At 44.9% G+C, this 17,509-nt stretch overlaps 1 protein-coding gene across 1 annotated transcript in view; it reads right to left on the bottom strand.

The window, feature by feature from the left end:
- The window catches only part of CHMP4B (charged multivesicular body protein 4B), a 55,047-nt gene extending 39,150 nt beyond the window's left edge, over window positions 1-15,897 (bottom strand). The window contains exon 1 of the mRNA XM_007934571.1: window positions 15,708-15,897. Coding sequence (XP_007932762.1) covers window positions 15,708-15,897 — 190 coding nt within the window. The remainder of the gene's footprint in view (window positions 1-15,707) is intronic.
- Between the last annotated feature and the right edge of the window lie 1,612 nt (window positions 15,898-17,509).

Below are 17,509 nucleotides of genomic sequence, written 5' to 3'. Positions count from 1 at the left end.
CAGGCTGTGATCTTTACAAGAGCAGATTGCCAGGTCTTTTCTCCCACAAAGCAGCTGGTGGGTTCCAACCACTGATCTTTCGGTTAGCAGCTGAGTGCTTAACCGTAACACCACCAGGGCCCCTTGAATGAACAAATACAACTGAATAAAGGTTCTCAAACCATTTCAGGGCTATGAACTATCTCCTGTCTACCTTCTCTCTGACACAGGTCCCACCACACATAACATGGCCCAATCACTCTAAGGACCTGCAATCTTTGTCCTCTTAACCCTGGCCATCACGCACTTCTGACACACAGCCCTTCTGTGGCTGGCAAGGGAATCTGAGATTGGAAGGAGCCAGGGTGGCAGCACAGTGTGGCATAAAAGAGACTTAGAGTTTAAAGGGTTCTAGCTCTGGTTCCACCCCTAGAAACCAAAAACACGCCATTTGCTATTGAGCCAATTCCAGCCCATAATGACCTCACATGTGCCACAGCAGAACTGTCCACAGGGTCTTCAATGGCTAACCTTCTGGGAGTCTGTATATGGCCAGGCCTTTCTTCCCAGCCACTGCTGGGTGGGATCTGAACTGCTAACCTTTTGGTTAGCAGCTATGTGTTTAACCAGTTGTGCCACTCAGGAAAAAAAAAAAAAAAACACTTAATTATTCTGTGCTTTAACCTTCCTCTTTACAGAATAGAGTTAAAACCACAACCTGCCCTACTGTACTTACAAGGCTTCTCTGAATTTAAAAACAAGATTATGTATGTGAAAATGCTTTGGAAGCTGTAAACCCTGAACAAAGCGGAAGTATTCACCTGCATAATAATAACAGGTGCTCTCACCATGGAAACAGTGTTATACAAATTGAGTTTCCAATGACGTTTCTGTCCACTGGTCATTTGTGAGCACTTCCTGGCCCTATGAGAACACCAAAGACACCAGACCCACCTCAGGGTTTCTAAGGCTCAGCGCTGGGACAACCCAGTCACTTGATGACATCTGAACCTCAGCTTTCTCATAAAGTTTCTGATAAAATTTGTAAATTTTGGCATTCCCTGTAAACAGAATGTTTCACTTTTAAATATAATTGCTTTAGAAAGAAAGTTACTCAAGATCTTCCTGTGTTGCTATCTGTCAGACATAAAACTCAAACCAAACTCACTGCCATTGCGTCAACTGCGACTGATAGTGACCCCACGGGACAGACTACGGTTTCCCCATAGGGTTGCCCAGGCTGTAATCTTTACAGAAGCAGACTGTCAATCTTTCTCTCACAGAGCGGCTGGTGGGTTCAAACTGCCGACCTTTCAGTTAGCAGCTAAGCACTTAACCACCAGGGCTCCTTGATAGAAAGTGCCTCTCTAGTGCTGCTGGACCAGAAATATCACAAGTGGGTGGCTTTAACAAACAGGACTTTATTCTCTTACCATTTAGGAGACTAGAAGTCTGAATTCAGAGTGCCAGCTATAGGGGCTAGGTAAAGGACTTCGACCTTGGACATCAGCCCTGCCTGTTATTTTAGGCCCACTAGAGCTGGAGGCATCTCCTATCTCAGGCAGCTGCTGGCTGCTGAGGCTGATAAACCCAAAGTCGGCAAGTAGAATGGCACGATCCCAAAATCAACAGACAACACGGCAGGCCACTGGTTCAAGTCTAGGAACAATCCTAAGATCGGCAGGCAACATGACAGGCCGCTGAGATGAAGACCTGGCAAAATGCAGGACCCAGATGTGCCAAAGGCTCAAGACCTTTCTCAAAACTTCTTATATACTGGAAGCAGGTCACACCCCAAAGGCAACTACTTTGGTGCTCACAGCAGACTCCACCATGGAGATGATTACAATCTCATCATGGAGAATAACTACATCCAGCTGCCCAGCCACTCAAAACTAAGGCCCGGCCAAGCTGATACACAACTTTACCACAGATAGGCCTATCATAGCTTCCAGCATCACACCAACACGAAAGCCACCATAGTACAACAATTGACAGGGGGTTAGTAGATCTGTCCTTGGCACCTCCAAAATTACTTCTAAAATCTGAATGTCAGAAGGGTTGTCTGCAACCTCCAATCCTGCAGCCCCATCCACTAGAAGTAACAAGCTGATTCCCAGACTGATACTAGCTCTCTCCCTGGAGATGCCCACAGAGGGCTATCGGAGGCCACTATGGCTCAACACCCAAATCTCCTAACCCCAGGCTCACCAACCAATCTGCACAATTTGCCTCCTCTGTACAAGCTTCTAAAGCTTCTAAAGGGAGAAAATGCTCTGGGAAAGCAACTGACCTACCTGACAGAGAATTAAGAAACTGGCATTCATTCGAATTTTAAACGTCAACCTTTGGTGAGCTCTGTCAGTCAATGTCCCCCAAGTCTGGGACACCAAGTCAATCAAATTCCTCAGCCTAATGAGAAGTCACAAAGAAAATACCACCCTCAGGTGAGCTGGTCTGGGTAGCAAGTCTTCTTCAAACTTCTGCAGGCTACACACATGTAACAAGTCTTGTTTTTGCTTACACAATTATCAGACAAACAAGGAACTAACAGTTCCTGCTTGGCAGATAATAAAGAATACACTCCTCATGTTTATTAGTTCTTACTTCTCTTTGTAAGAAAGAAGATAAGGGTAAAGCAAATATGTAAACATTATCAGAGTAAACTATACTTTAAATTTAGCATCCCATAGCTAATTATTTTATGATTAAACTAAGTTAAACATTGATCCCTTAAGTCACCCAAAGTGGCTTCCGATTCAAATAAAGTACTTTTAAAAAGTACTACATAGCTTGGTTGAAGGGAAGGGCAATATACAATAAGGGAAGGTCAGCACAAAATGATCAAGGCAAAAGAAGACACTGGGAAGAGCACAAGAATTAAAGGCAACGGAGGCAAATACTATTACATACACAAACCTGCAGTAACAGTGATAACAGTAATTTATGAGCCAACACTTAGACTGACAAGCAAGCTGAACAGGTTTAGGAAGGCAAATGGGACTACACTCACAAATATATAAGTTTGACAGAGGCTATTTCTACATATGTATTTACATGTGCTCACCAGCACCGAACTCACCACCACCCCTTGTGGCTCAACTTTCAGCTAAACCATAGATCTGTAAGGTAAACCCTAACACCAAGGCTATGTATTCCCTACTACAATCAACCATGTTGTTGTTGTTGTTGTTATGTGCCGTCGAGTCGGCCCCAACTCATAGCGACCCCTCCTTGGGTTTCCAAGGCAGTATCACTACGGAAGTAGGATTGCCCAACCTTCCTTCCGAGGAGTGGCTGGTGGATTTGAACCGCCAGCCTTCTGGTTAGCAGTCAAGTGCTCTAGCCACTATGCTACCAGAGCTCCCACAATCAACCATACGAGATCAAAAGGGTGGCATTTGCTCAGGGATAAAGCTCAGAAAGTAGGAAGGGATAGGGAAAAAAGGAGAAATGGAAATGGTAAACCCAGGGAGAAAGTGAGTGTTGTTACATTACGGAGATTGCAATCAATGTCACAAAACAAAATGTGTATCAATTGCTGAATGGAAAACCAATTTGCTCTGTAAACTTTTACCCCAAAAAAAAATTAAAATAAAAAGTACTACATATATTTCTTTTCTTGCTTACATCAGAAAGCCCGTCTATGCTTTCCATAATTAATTGTGCTTCATGTATTATAAGCCAGATCATTGTATTTTAATTTACTGATAAGGTATTGTCAACTAGACAGAACCAATTTGAAAAAAAAAAAAAAAAGTACTACATATATTTCTATGTTCCAGTTTTTTCTAAAAAAAATGTTCCTGTTAATCGAAAATGTCAAGCACTTGCACGTCTTGATTTCCTTTCTGCTCTAACCTTCCATTACTCTCCCAAACAACTATTCAATCAAACACAGATGGAAGATCTCCTCTTTAGTGAACTACACACACACACACACACACACACAGGCTGAGTTTGGCTCCTTCCACAGCATACCATATACTCTGAATTCTGAATATTCTTTTAGAACAGACTACAATGTACCCTAATTATCTGTTTCCTTTCCTGTTAACTCCAGCTAGATCATAAGCTCCTCAGAGGTAAGGACCTGTCTTCATCTGCACTTGCCCGGCTACTAGGTAGTAGCCAGCACACAGCTGCTCAATACATACTTATTAAGTAACTATAATAACGAATCAAGTTTCTAGCTACCTTCTTTGAAAATGAGACATGGAAATTAAATGCAACTGTCTGTCTACATAGCACCAAGACCAAAAAGATCGGGGATCTCAACATCACAGTCCCCAAACAGTCCATAATATCCCAATCTGCTTCAAAATCCCTAGTTTCTTTTTCTCAAATACACTTCTTTGTGCTCAACACAACTAGGTGAAAGCAAGGGTTCTTTTTTTTTTTTTTTAATTGTGATTTGGGTGAAAATTTACAAAGCACATTCACTTTCCATACAGCAGTTCACATACACTTTGTCTCATGACATTGAACACAATTTACCACAATGCAACAGCTCCCCTCCCACTTCCTCCTGACAATTACCTCTTCCCTATGTCCTCCTTCCATGGACTCCTGCCCCCTGAGCTGTCTCCCTGTGCATAAGCTGCCCTTCTTTCTCCCATGATTGTTCTCGCCAAGGAGTGTATCTACTTGAGGTAAATGTTCAACTCATATGCCTATCTTCTGTTTGGCTGGAAGCCACAGGTGTGGGTTCAATTCCAGACCTGAAGGGCAGCTAGGGGCCATAGTCTCAGTGGTTCCATCAGGCTCTATCGGACCAGTAAACCTGGTCCCCCAGCAAAGGTTCTTTTGCAGCTTCTAGTTGCAAGCATAAATCTGAAGTGGTGTCACAGACCAAATATGCCTACTTCTGTAGTGATACTGCCTTGGAAACCCAAGGAGGGGTCACTATGAGTCGGAGCCAACTCGACGGCACATAACAACAACAACAACAACACCCAACTACCACCTCACTGCATTGCTGCTTAGGCCTTATTCAAGGTCTAACTCAAGAGATCATTCCTGTTTAATGAAGACCTTGATGCAGCGGGAAAGTGGTGGTGCATACGTTAGGACATAGAAGCCCTCCAAGTCTTAAACTGGGTGGAAATTCTTTCTTTACCAGCTGGCCTCCTCAACTCTAAACTGAGGTGACTGCTCCTTTCCTCAAGCTCCACTGAGCTCCATTTACTGGCATGTACAGCCAATGTTGGGCTTTACTTACTCCTATCCTAGATTCATCTCCCTACCAAGAGTATGGGCCTCCTGAGAGGAGGATCGTAAGGCAGAAGAAGTTGCTGAGGAGGGGAGTGATTGAACTCATGCTTTGGGACTCACAGCACCCTGGGTCCAAGCAAAGTCAGACGCTCTGATTGTTCAATGGGAGGAAACATTCCTCAGCAGGTTATACCAAGTCCCAGGGCTAGTGTAGTGCCTGAGCACCCTGGTGCTTGCTTGATGCTCACTTCTTAGAGAAGATAATGTTCTTTGGTGAATTTTAACCTGATTAGGAATTCCTGCTCAAAAATTCACCATCACCCCAAAATCCACGCAAATATCATTTTACAGAATCAAGTAGGGTAGGTTTGATGGAATTTCCTATACTGATTCTCTGTTTGCTGCTAAGCAAGGGGCACAGTGGGAAAATCTCACCGTAATTACTAACCACATGGCAACAATCACCATGAATCCACATCCCACCTGGAAAGGGATCCAGCCTCACTTTCTCACATCTCCACCCTCATCACCAGCTGCCCGAGTGGCACACTCTCTTCAACCTCCAGCCACCCAGAGCTGGACTGGATCTTACAAGTCAGAAAGTCTCTGTCCTTCAGATCAGCTGCCCGTGCAGCCCTTCTCTGATCCTAACCACTCCTAGCCAGGTCAGAACACACAAGTTAGGACTCTGCCCTTCAGATCAATTGCCTGTGCAGCCCTTCTCTGACCTCCCGTGCCCCAGAGCGGTTCAGAGTTCACAAGTTAGAAGAACTCAATTATTCCAACAGCCAAACAGGCAGGTACCAGTCCCTGCTGGCTTTCTTTGACCCCTAGTTGGTTCGTTAATTCCTTGCAACAGCTCACAGAATTCATGGAGAGTATCTATACTTATCAAACCAAACAAACCTGTTGCCACTGTGTTAACTCTGACCCATAGTGACCTTATAGGACAGAACAGAATTGCCCCATAAGGCTTCTAAGGCTGTAAATCTTTACAGAAGCAGACTGCCACATCTTTCTCCCATGGAGCAGCTGGTGGGTTCCAACCACTAACCTTTAAGTTAGCAGTCAAGCACTTAACCACTGAGCCACCAGGGCTCCTTAGCTATACTTATTTTTTAAAATAAAGAAAAAAACAACTGCTATAAGGTGAATTCTGACTCACAGCGACCCTTAGAGGGTTTCCAAGGCTGTGTGTCTTTACGGAAGTAGACTGCCCCACTTCCCTTCTGCAGAGCAGCTGATGAACTTGAATCACTGACCTTTTGGTTAGCAGCCAAATGCCTCACCCACTGAGCCACCAGAGCTCCTTTTATCTGTACTTATATAGTTACACATTTATTACAACCAAGAAAGGCTATATAAATGCAAAGATGCACAGGCAAGGTCTGGCAGAGTTCCTGGAGGGCTTCTATGTCCTAACGTATGCACCACCACCCTCCCACTGCATCAAGGTCTTCATTAAACAGGAAGCCCCAACTACTTCCATGTTCAGGGCCTTTCATTGGCCTCACTGCATAATCAGGTGAGATTAAATCATTAAATATGCATGACTGCCTAAACCACACTCAATGTGGTCTCTGTGGCCCCCACTCATTTGCACACATTTTCAAGAGTTGCCTGGCTATTTTAGAAGACAGACACTGGGGAAATTCAAAGGGTTAGCTCTCAGGAACGAAAGACTAAGGCTAACTCAAGTTCTCCATCTTACCCGCTGCTACCATCTCTACTTCAGAATCCCACATAACCCTCTCTCCCTCAGCTAAGAAGCTCCTTGCATTTCTAGTTGTACTTTATCTATCCATAAGCTCCTGAAATAAATACTTCAGTTACAATAGTTTTAAGACTCAAGTGAGAAAATGTATGGGCTATTTAATGATGATAATTTTCTCTCTGTTGAGAGCCAGAGATCTGTCCACCTGCAGGATCCATTGGGCCAGGCTGTGTCTTTTTCACTGCCTAGAAACCTACATGGCATCTCAGTGGCTTCAAACACAGAACAGGCACTCAGCGAACAACTGTTCCTTCTGATCCAGGGAAGTGGCGGATCCAGACAGTATCAATCCCACAAAAACAAAATAGGATACACAAGAAATTAAACCAAGAAATCACTGGAAAAATAACTTCTGGTGGGAAATGATATGATTTAAAAAAAAAAAAAAAAAAATCATTTACTAACCCCATGCCCCGTTGGAGTTAATTCCTGGGGTTCTTATGGCATTCCATCCAAAAGTCTTAAACTGGGTGGAAATTCTTTCTTTACCAACTGGCCCTCCAACTGCCACAAAGCAGTGGTGCTCTCTCGGGGTTGGATTCAGGCCTAACACATCACAGCACTGTAAGTGGCTGACAACCACATCCACAACAACCAACTGATCATCAGTTATCTGATGAGGTGCTTCTTTTAGGAAGAGAGCTGCTACCCCATCAGCAGAGCATGTGCTTCGAGTTCTTTTTCAAGGGGTAAAGACAGTTCTACCGAACTATCTTCACTCTGTGGCCCCATCAGATTTGGAAGTGAATGAGGGGATTTGGAAATAGGTTGAGTTGGATGATGGGTTCAACCTTTGGGCAGAAAAAGAGCCAAGTGATCTGGGAGATAGCAACCCTGAGTGTCCAGGAATAAATATCAGTGTGGACATATGAAAAACACCAACATTCTCACTTAATCCTCACACTAACTACAGAGAAGTGTCTTTCAGACTTCAATGTGCATACAAACCACCTGAGGATCTTACAAAGATGCAGGATCTGATTCAATAGGTCTGGGTGGGGCGTGAGAAAGTACACTTCTAAAAAGTTCACAGATAACGCCACAGACCTCATTCTGTATGTGTATGCAGCCTGTATGGTAAAGATTGTTTCCTGATTGTGCAGCTAAAGATCAGAGATATAAAAGATGTGCCACAAACTGCGAAACTAGTAAGTGGCAGAGGTAGGCTGTGAACTCAGGTCTTCTGAACCAAAACCCAAGTGCCTTCCCCATTACACCATACCACTAACTTCTTCAGCTAAACAGCCACAACCAAAGAGATGGTCAGCTTTCCTGCATCCCTAACATAAGCCCTTTAGCCAGCTTTGCCCTCCCTGTAAGGTGCAGGGAAGAAGCAGCACTAGACATATAAGCTACGGGAGAATCAAGCTGGCCAGATGCTCTTGTTAAGGACTTAAGCCATTCAATCCTACAGCTAAGACTCCTTAAGAAGGACCAAACAAACTTTAGGGGCTCCTAGACACTTGTTCTTTCACTAACGTAAGGGAAAAGTGAAGTATAATTTCTTCTCGAAAAAATCTGTCTCGTGATAATGTCAGAATTCATCCCCAAATGGGGTGCCCCAGATCTTGGCTGGAATAGTCTGTTCTATCCACTGTCACCTGAGGAGTAACACCAATGAACAGGAACAAGTAACAGAGGAGATTAACAAGGAAGGAGCAGAAACACCAGGCAAAGAACCGTCCCTGGAACAGGGAATGTCTGTCCTGCAGAAGTGCAGACTTGAGACGTGAGCACTACTGCTTTGATCTGTCCTGTTACAGGGGTATTAGACCTGTTCTCTGTGGCTTCAAGAGTCAGAATTAGCAAACTGTTTCCCCAAAAGAAGAAACACAGTTCACAAGTGTCTAATATCAGAGCTGGGATTTGCCCTAGGTCACCTCACTCCAAATCCCATTTTTTCCTGAAGCCCAAGCTGCTTCCCAAAGGCGCTACCACACTGACATGTAGCACAGGCAGGCACTACAGGAGACAGATCTCAATTCCAAGTTAAGACAGGTGGTTTTATGCTGAAGCTGCACAAAGACAGACTATGACATAGAGTGAGAAGAGAGAGCATGTAATACAAAGCCTTTCAGCAGAGGGGCTCAAGTTGAGGTTAATCGCCAGGCAGGAATACTGCAAAGGGAACCCAGGCATTGGATGGCTAGCTGGATGAGATGAACCTGCCAAGCATCCGAGACGAATTCATCTCTACTCACTGTATTTCACTAACATTTCACGGGTACACTTAACACAGCTTGCCTTTTACCGTAGTCAGTTATACATGGGTGTGTCTTCCTCATTAAACTGTGAGACTTTGTGGGGCAAAGGCAGCATCTTATTCATCTTTATACCCCTTATTGTGCCTAACACAATATTTGGGAAACGTTCATGTCCTTCCTATGTGCCAGGCACTCTGCTAGATACTTTAAATATATCAACTGATTCCATAGCCTCCCAACAACCCAAGGAAGTATTATTATTCCCTTTCAACAAATGGGGAAATTGAGACTCAGGGAGAATAAATAACTGCCAGGATTCTACTGGTGAGTGGTGAAGCTGGCATTTAAACTTGAAATTTTCAGTCTACACCACAAGGCTGCCTTTCCTGTAGAAAGAACACAGTAGAGGTCTGCAGATTTGACTCAAACACCTTAAGAAACAAGCCAGTATCATATCCAGTTAGGTTTGTTGTCATTTCCTGTTGCGATACTCAAATTTCCTCATAATGACCAACCTAAAATCAGTGCTATTGTTTTAAAATATCCTCTCTCACACTCTTAAAGACAGCAGCACAGTGCAAAAATAATTCTAGGCAAGAAAACCAAGTGTTCATAAACCTTTCCTACCCAAGGAATTCCCTCAAGTCCTCAAGAGATCCGCCCCTCTTCCCAGGCGGCCCTGGCTCCATCTCAGGGTTTAGAACCCTGTAAACAAATTGGGCCCCAGCTTTCAGCCTCAGAGACAGGCATGCACACATCGTCACTGGCTGTTCTCCAGAACCCTGCACTCCACACTTAAACCCAACTCTGAACAACTAAAATTTTCCTCCAGCAAAACAGTCTAGCGCAAGGGGTTTCATATTTAGTTAAACTTCCAAACAAAATCTATCTGGAATTTCAAATCACATTATAAACCCACTCTGGCAGGCACTTAAAAATATTTACTCTCCCTGTCAAATGTGGCAAAAAAAGATTTTGTTATTTGAATCAAAGGCACCAGCATGTTTGGACAGCCAACACACAAGGTCTCTCTGGTCCTCCATCTGTCTTAAGAAGTAAACCAAACCCAGTCTGGCAAACCGTCTCTTCAAACAAGAAACTTAAGCATCACCAAGGGAAACTCCCACTGCTCAGTTCCCTGGTGGGTTTCAGGTTCCATCACTGGGCCTCCGAGTTGGGAGACCCTGCTAACACATGCAGCACTAATATACTATGCTTTTCAACCTGCCATCTTGATTCCAGAGACCCGAAAAGGCCAGGTTAACTATAAATTTAACTCATTAAGATGTCTTCCCACATGCTAATGTTTTAGAGCAGCTTTATAAAACATGAGAGAGCCACCCTGGCTCCGGCAATCAGCAGAACTTAATGAAGACATATTTCCCGTGAGTGCCTGGCCTCTCTGCATCCATCAGACATTTTCAGCTGAACCTAAATTAACCTGTAAATGAACTGATTTGCATCCACAAATCTAACAGAAATGTACTAGTGCAGAGGGTTTGAGACACCGAGGCTCCATTTGCCAATCTCATTCAAAATAAATGATACGCTTCCCCTATTAAACTATAAAATATGTTCCTTTCTACAAACTGCTTTCATCCCTATTAAAACAGGAAAAAAGGGAAAGCTGAACCACTAAGGGTAGACACTTCATAAGTAGATCCAATGCCTTAAATAGAAAAGAATTTTTGATATCTGATCATCTTTCTTAGGAAGAAAACCAACAGGACCCCACAGTGTAGAAAGGTGCCAAAAAGAGCAAAGAGCGGATGATTTTTGTACAATCCTGGTTTCCACCTAGTTTTTAGTGAAAGAACTTTTTCGTTCTGATGAACCAAAGAAATCTGATCAACAATGACTTTATCAGAAAAGGAAAGCAATGTGTTATTACTTCCATATACCTACTCAATACCCACAATGTGCCACATTCTTTCATATATTATCAAGCTACTCCTCACTATGTTGTTGCTGTGTGCTACCGATTCTGACTCACAGTGAGGCAGAACTGCCCCATAAGGACAAAAGCAGATTGCCACATCTTCCTCCTGCAGAGGCTGGTGGGTTCAGATTGCTAAGCTTTTAGCTAGCAGCTGAGTGCTTAACCATTGTGCCACCAGGGCTCCTTAATCCTCACCACCAACCCAGGGCTGTAGAGCTGACTCCGACTCATAGCTGCCCTATAAGGCATAGGAGAACTGGCCCATAGGGTTTCTAAGGCTGTAATCTTTACAGAAGCAGACTGCCTCATCTTTCTCCCACAGAGTGGCTGGTGGGTTTGAACTCCCAACCTCTTACTTAGCAGCCAAACACTTTAATCACTGTGCCACCAGGGCATCTTAATCCTCACCACAGCCACATGAAATAAAGATTATTTCCACTTTATAGACAAGGACTGTGGTGATATTTAAGTTTCTTCAATGGCAGGGACCATGTCTGGTTCATCTCTATGTCCCCAGCTCCTAGGACAGGACCTAGGACACAGGAAGAGCCTGCCACATGCTTGAGAATGAGTATATGACTAAAGGAAAAGAAACCAGGAAAGGACATACAATCCAAATTTTGCTCTAGGCCTCTAACTGAACTCACTGCCTGGGACACATCTGTGTGCTGCAAATAATCTACTCAACCTTCAGAAGTTTGTTTCAAAGAGCAATTTATCACCCTTCTATAAAGACAGTGTCCACATTTGGCTACAGTGTCCATGGGGCAGGGCCACCTCACTTCCTTTTCCCACACTCAGCACCACACCTTATACAAGTGGGCATTTAATGAGTCAAGTGATGATGACGGCTATGACGCTTTCACCACAAGACCTGTTCTCTGAGTCAACCCCTCTGGAGCCTCGTTTTCTTCCCAATAAAAGGGAAATAACAGAACATACTCACAAGACTGTTTTCATATGTTAATAAATACTTCTGGAGTACTATGTGCCAGGCCCTGGACTAGGTGCCGGGGAAACAGTGATGAACATGACCATCACATCCAGTCTTAGTGTCTGCTGCAAGGCTCACACAAAAAATAGGAGTTTTACCAACTTCAAAGGACTACACAGTTATGAAGTATTGCTCCTCCTCCTGTGTTTCCCAACTTGGTTAATGGTATCATCATCCACCCAGCCGCTCCAGCCATAAACCTGGGAGTCATCCTCACCTCCTCCCTCTCCTTCATCCTGCTCATTCCCACAAATCCAATACATCACCAAGTCTCTTTTGATTCTCCTTTAGAAGTCTCTGACATGTACTAGCTCTCTTCCAATTACCATTGTCTCTACTCTAGGCCCTTAGTTTCTAGCTGAATACCTGCCAGTCTCCGGGTAATTCCAAGTCTCCTTGTAATAAGGATAATGACAAGCATTTATTGATTACTTACCATATGGCCGCCACGGTGCTTACAGTTTCGCATGCATATTTTAATCCTCCAAGAAAGATACCAGTACCCCGATTTATAAAGGAGGAATTGGCGGCACGAAGTAACCTGCCCAAGGCACACAGCTAGTTAAGTTACAGAGCTATGGCTCAAATCCAGGTCTATGAGAGTCTATCCTTACCCCTTATTGGATTCCAATAAGAGACTGCCTCCAGTCTCTCCTGGTTGGTCTACATTCCCTCCTTTATGCTGGAGTGGTCTTTTGAAAATCCAAGCTGATATGCATATGCCTTTTCCGATTTAAAGACTGCCAAATGGCTCCTCAGTTTTTCCAGGTCAAGGTCTAAAGACCACAGGCCACCTCCTACTGTTCTCTCTCTCCTGCCCCAACCCACAGACTCTAGCCACAAGATACTCTCACTGCTCCTCAAACACACCAAACTCCTTGCCAACCTACCTCACATCCTTGTCTTCCCCTCCAGACAGGAACTTCCTCCCCTGCAGCCTCAGCCTCCTATTTCAGCACTGACTACTGTTACCACTATTTCTTTCTCCCTGCCCGCCTCACGCGCGTCACCCCCCCCCCCCACACACACACACACACACTCACACCCCTACCTCCAGGCCTGAGTTCCTGGAGGACAAACAGTGTATTTTCATTTCACTTCTGACTCCCAAGGTCCCAGCACAGTGGTGAGTCAGTAAGTGACTCTAAGTGAATGGTAAGTGACAGTATCAATACCTCACAGCACTATACCAGCAACCAGATAAGACATTTCTCCAGAGAACTGTAAAAAGATGAGCAAGTTACAGTAGCTCCTGTGCTCTCAGGCCAACTCAAGACAACAGACTGCTTTCAGCAAAGTTTATTACAATTAACTGTGAGCGTCTTGGTCCTCCAGTCTGTTGGCAGCCTCTCTCTAAGCCTTTGTGAAAGCCAATTAATTCGATTGCCTCTAAAATGGCAGAAACTCCACTAGCTCCAGACCCAAAGACCACAGGAGAACTGCCCTCGCAGATGCAAAATGGGCAAAATGACACCCTCCTCTGCCACCCTGCAATGGGCAAAGCCTTCCAAAGTGCAGACTGGTAAAAACAAATATGACTCTAATTACCATGAACAACAGAGGATCCTGATTGAGGGAGAGTCATCAGAGAAAAATGCTAGAGACGGCAAAATATAACCCTGCTCTTGGTCTCCAGTTCTAGGACCAGGGCCCAGGCCACAAATGGATGACTGCCACTGCCTTGTCTCCATGCTCCCACCGGCACCACTCCCCTGCAGCCCACTCTCCAAAGAGCAATCGGATAATGTTTTCCAAACTCTATCAGTGACTAACACAAGCTTTTCTATACCACCCTCCAACAGCTCACACACACTTAGGATAAATTCCACACTCTTTATCAGGCAGCTCAAGGCCTACTTTTCTGTCACCTATTTTATACCACATTGCTTCACTATACTCAATCACTATATTCCAGACACAGGGATATTCTTCCTGTTTCTTAAAAAATGCCAACTTCTGGGCCTTTTCAAATGCTGTTCACCCTGCCAGGAAGGCACCTCTTAAAGATTTTTGAACTCAAGGCTCAGCTCAAATTTTACCTTTTCAAAGTGGCCTTCCTGAAAACTCTAAAGCAGTACCCCTTCCCACCTCCTCATCCCTAACAGTTCATTTTATTTATTTATTTTTAAGCACTCTCATCACCAAACAATATTTTCTTCATTTATTTATTTTCCTATTGTCTGTCTTCTCCCTCGTCAGGGTGAAGGCTATGTTTTGCTCACTCCTGGGAATACAACGCATATGGTAGGCACTCAGAAAGAATTTCCAGAATGTTTGTTGTCTATTAGCAGTGGCTCATCCTCAGGATATATTCTGTTAAAAGGAAGAAACATCTACTTAGCCCCTACTATGTGCAGCAGCAAAAGGAGCTCTGGTGGTGTAGTCAGTAAGGCATTTTGCCAACCAGAGGGTCAGTGGTTCAAACCCACCAGCTGCTCCACAGGAGGAAGATGAGACAACAATCTACTTCCATAAAGATTTACAGCCTTGGAAACCCTACGGGGGCCACTATGAGTCAGAATCAACTGGATGGCAGCAGAATTGGTTTTTTTTTTTTTTTTTTGGTATGTGCAACATGATCTTGCCTTCAGAGAGGCAAATTAATCTGCTCAAGGAAACACACCTAGTGACTAGCAGACGGGTGCATTAAATCCTTGTTTGCAAGGCTCCTAAACCCCTCTCAACACTGGCCTTCTCTCAGGGCATAGGGGGATTGGTTTACTTTACAGTTATTAAAGCATTTTCACCTTCACCTCGCTTAAGAAATATACAAAGCACCTGTCCAGAAAGTCATAAAATACCAGGAAGTAACCGTGCGCCAAAGTCCCAGTAGGGGTACCAGGGGAGGAGGCCACCGAACGACGGGATAGAGTCCGCCGTATTTCTGGTTAGAAGGATGACAGTGAGTCACGGGGTGTAAAGGCTGGCGCTAAGGGAAGCTCTGATAAGGACAGGTTATGAGGCAACACGAAGTGAATCACAGAGCCAAGGCACCTACCGTTTCATACAGGCCAAACCCAGGCCGAGGAATGGGGAAACTGACAACTCAAGAGAAACAGCAACTTGCTCAAGTTCCCCCAACAAGTCGGTGGTGCAGCAGGAACCCCTAGTCCCCTTCTCTCCATCAAGGAGGCTTTCAAGGAGAATTCTGAGTCAGGGGAATAAGCAGAGGCCAGGGAAGGCTCACGGACTCCATGAAGGTGTCAGGAAAGGGTGGGGTAGTAAGAAAAGACACAAGTACCAGGATCAGGGGCAAAAATGCGCCAGGGAGGAGGCGGAACTTGAGAAAGGGGGTAAGGCAGGCCGGAGGCAGCAGGAACGGGAGAAAGAGAAAGCATTAACAGAGTGAGGACACCCAAAAGTACTGCGAGATCAGGGACTGACGGGAGTTGGCAGGATGAGAGAGGGCTGAAATGAGAGTCCGATGGTGGAAAGAAGACAATCAAGCGAGTGCGACGGGGAAGGGTCCTAGACCCAGAAAGGCACGATCGGAGTATGACAAGGGAGATCCGGGGCCGGCGCGGATCCCGAGGCGAGTGCGCCTAGAGTGGAGTCGGGGCCCGGGAAGCCTGAGGGGAGCCTGAGAAGGCTGGGTCGCCTCACCGCGCTTGTTTTTGGTGCCGTGCTTCTTGGCAGCAGTCAGCTCTTGCTCGATCTTCTTTTCCAGGAACTCCTGCTTCTTACTTAGCATCTCCTCCGTGTCCCGCAGCCGTTGGATGGCCTCTTGGGGGGTCGGGCCGCCCTTGCCGGCCTTACCCCCTCCGGCCCCAAACAGCTTCCCGAACACCGACATGGTTGCTTCTCGCCTCGCCGGCCTGCGCCGCCCGTTCCGGCTCGGCTCGGCTCCGGCGCCCGCTCCCGGCCTCGCCGCTCCCTGCCGCCGCAGGCCTCTCTGCCGCCTCCGCCCCGCAGCTGGGCCCAGCCGCGCCACCTCCCACAGGCCCCCACGCCCGGCCCGGCCGGCGTCAGGGCAACCGGCCTCTGACTGCAACTCCCGGCAGGCAATGCGCCGATCGAGCCTCAAGTCTAATGGAAGAAGGCGTGCTGCATGCCGGGAGGCTATAGTCTTCCGGCTGGAGGCGCTCGTCGGCGCGCCTTTCTGGTCTAACTGCGGTCAAAGGGTGAATGACATGCTGGGAAATGTAGTCTCCTTGGGACCCTCTCAGTAGGGGTAGAGGGTAGGAGTAGAGGGAGAGGAAGAAAAATTGTTGTTGTTGTTATGTGCCATTGAGTCTTTATAAATAATAAAAAAGCAATTAATATTGTTTACAATCTATGGTGCAAGGATTGTGCAATGCATTATCACACTTAATTCTCACACCACTTCTCTGGCAGATAATACTGTTCCTGTTTTATAGGTAGGAAATTAAGACTTCAGAAATTCAGTGACTGACAAACGCAAGGTATAGCCCTGCCTTTGCATAACCTATTCCCTCTATTTGAAATGCTTTTGTATTTTTTAAAAAATATATTTTTTATTATGTTGTTGTTATGTGCTGTCCAGTCGGACCCGACTGGTAGTGACCCCTCCTTGGGTTTCCAAGGCAGTATCACTACGGAAGTAGATTGCCCCATTTTCTTCCGAGGACTGGCTTATGGGTGTGAGCCGCCAGTCTTCTGGGTAGCAGTCAAGTGCCTTAGCCACTATGCTACCAGAGCTCCCTTTTTTTTTTTTTTTTTTTAATTATAGTGATATACCTACAACAAAACATAAACTATGTCATCAGTTTCTACATATACACTTCAGTGACATGAATTACATTCAAGTTGTGCAACCATTCTTGCTCTTTTTTCAAAATATCCTACCATGATTAACATGCATTCAATGCATTCTAAGGAAAGAAAAAAAAAAAACACTAACCCCCGTCCTTTTGTGTCTGACTTATATTGTTCAGCATAATGTCCTCTAAATTCACACATGTTGTGGTATGCATTAGAATTTCATTCCTCTTTATGGGTGAGTAATATTCCATTGTGTGTATATACCACATTTTCTTTATCTATTCATCAGTTGATGGATATTTCAGTTTGCACTTTTGAGCTATTGTGACTAGTACTGCAATGAACATATGCATATGTCTGTCTGTTCATGTCACAGCTTTCAGATCTTTTGGGTATATGTCTAAGAGTGGAATTACTAGGCCTAAGGGCCTCTAGTGGTATAGTGGATAGGGGACTTGACTGCTAACTGGAAGGTCAGCAGTCCAAACTCACCAGCTGCTCTGCAGAAGAAGACTGGGAGACCTACTACCATAAAGATTTACAGCCTCAGCAACCCAATGGGAGTTGCTATGAATAGGAAACAACTCGATGGCAATGAACTCTTTGGTGTTTTTTGTTTTTTTTTTTTTTCCTCTCAACTACATGCTCTTAATCTGACAGACTATTCTTTATGAAATCTACCA

This window comes from Orycteropus afer, unplaced genomic scaffold (assembly GCF_000298275.1).
Source record: "Orycteropus afer afer isolate SDZICR_OR568_19922 unplaced genomic scaffold, OryAfe1.0 scaffold00020, whole genome shotgun sequence".
Lineage (NCBI taxonomy): Eukaryota > Metazoa > Chordata > Mammalia > Tubulidentata > Orycteropodidae > Orycteropus > Orycteropus afer.
The sequence above is the reverse complement of the archived record's forward strand: the minus strand, read 5'-3'. Positions and strand labels throughout refer to the sequence as shown.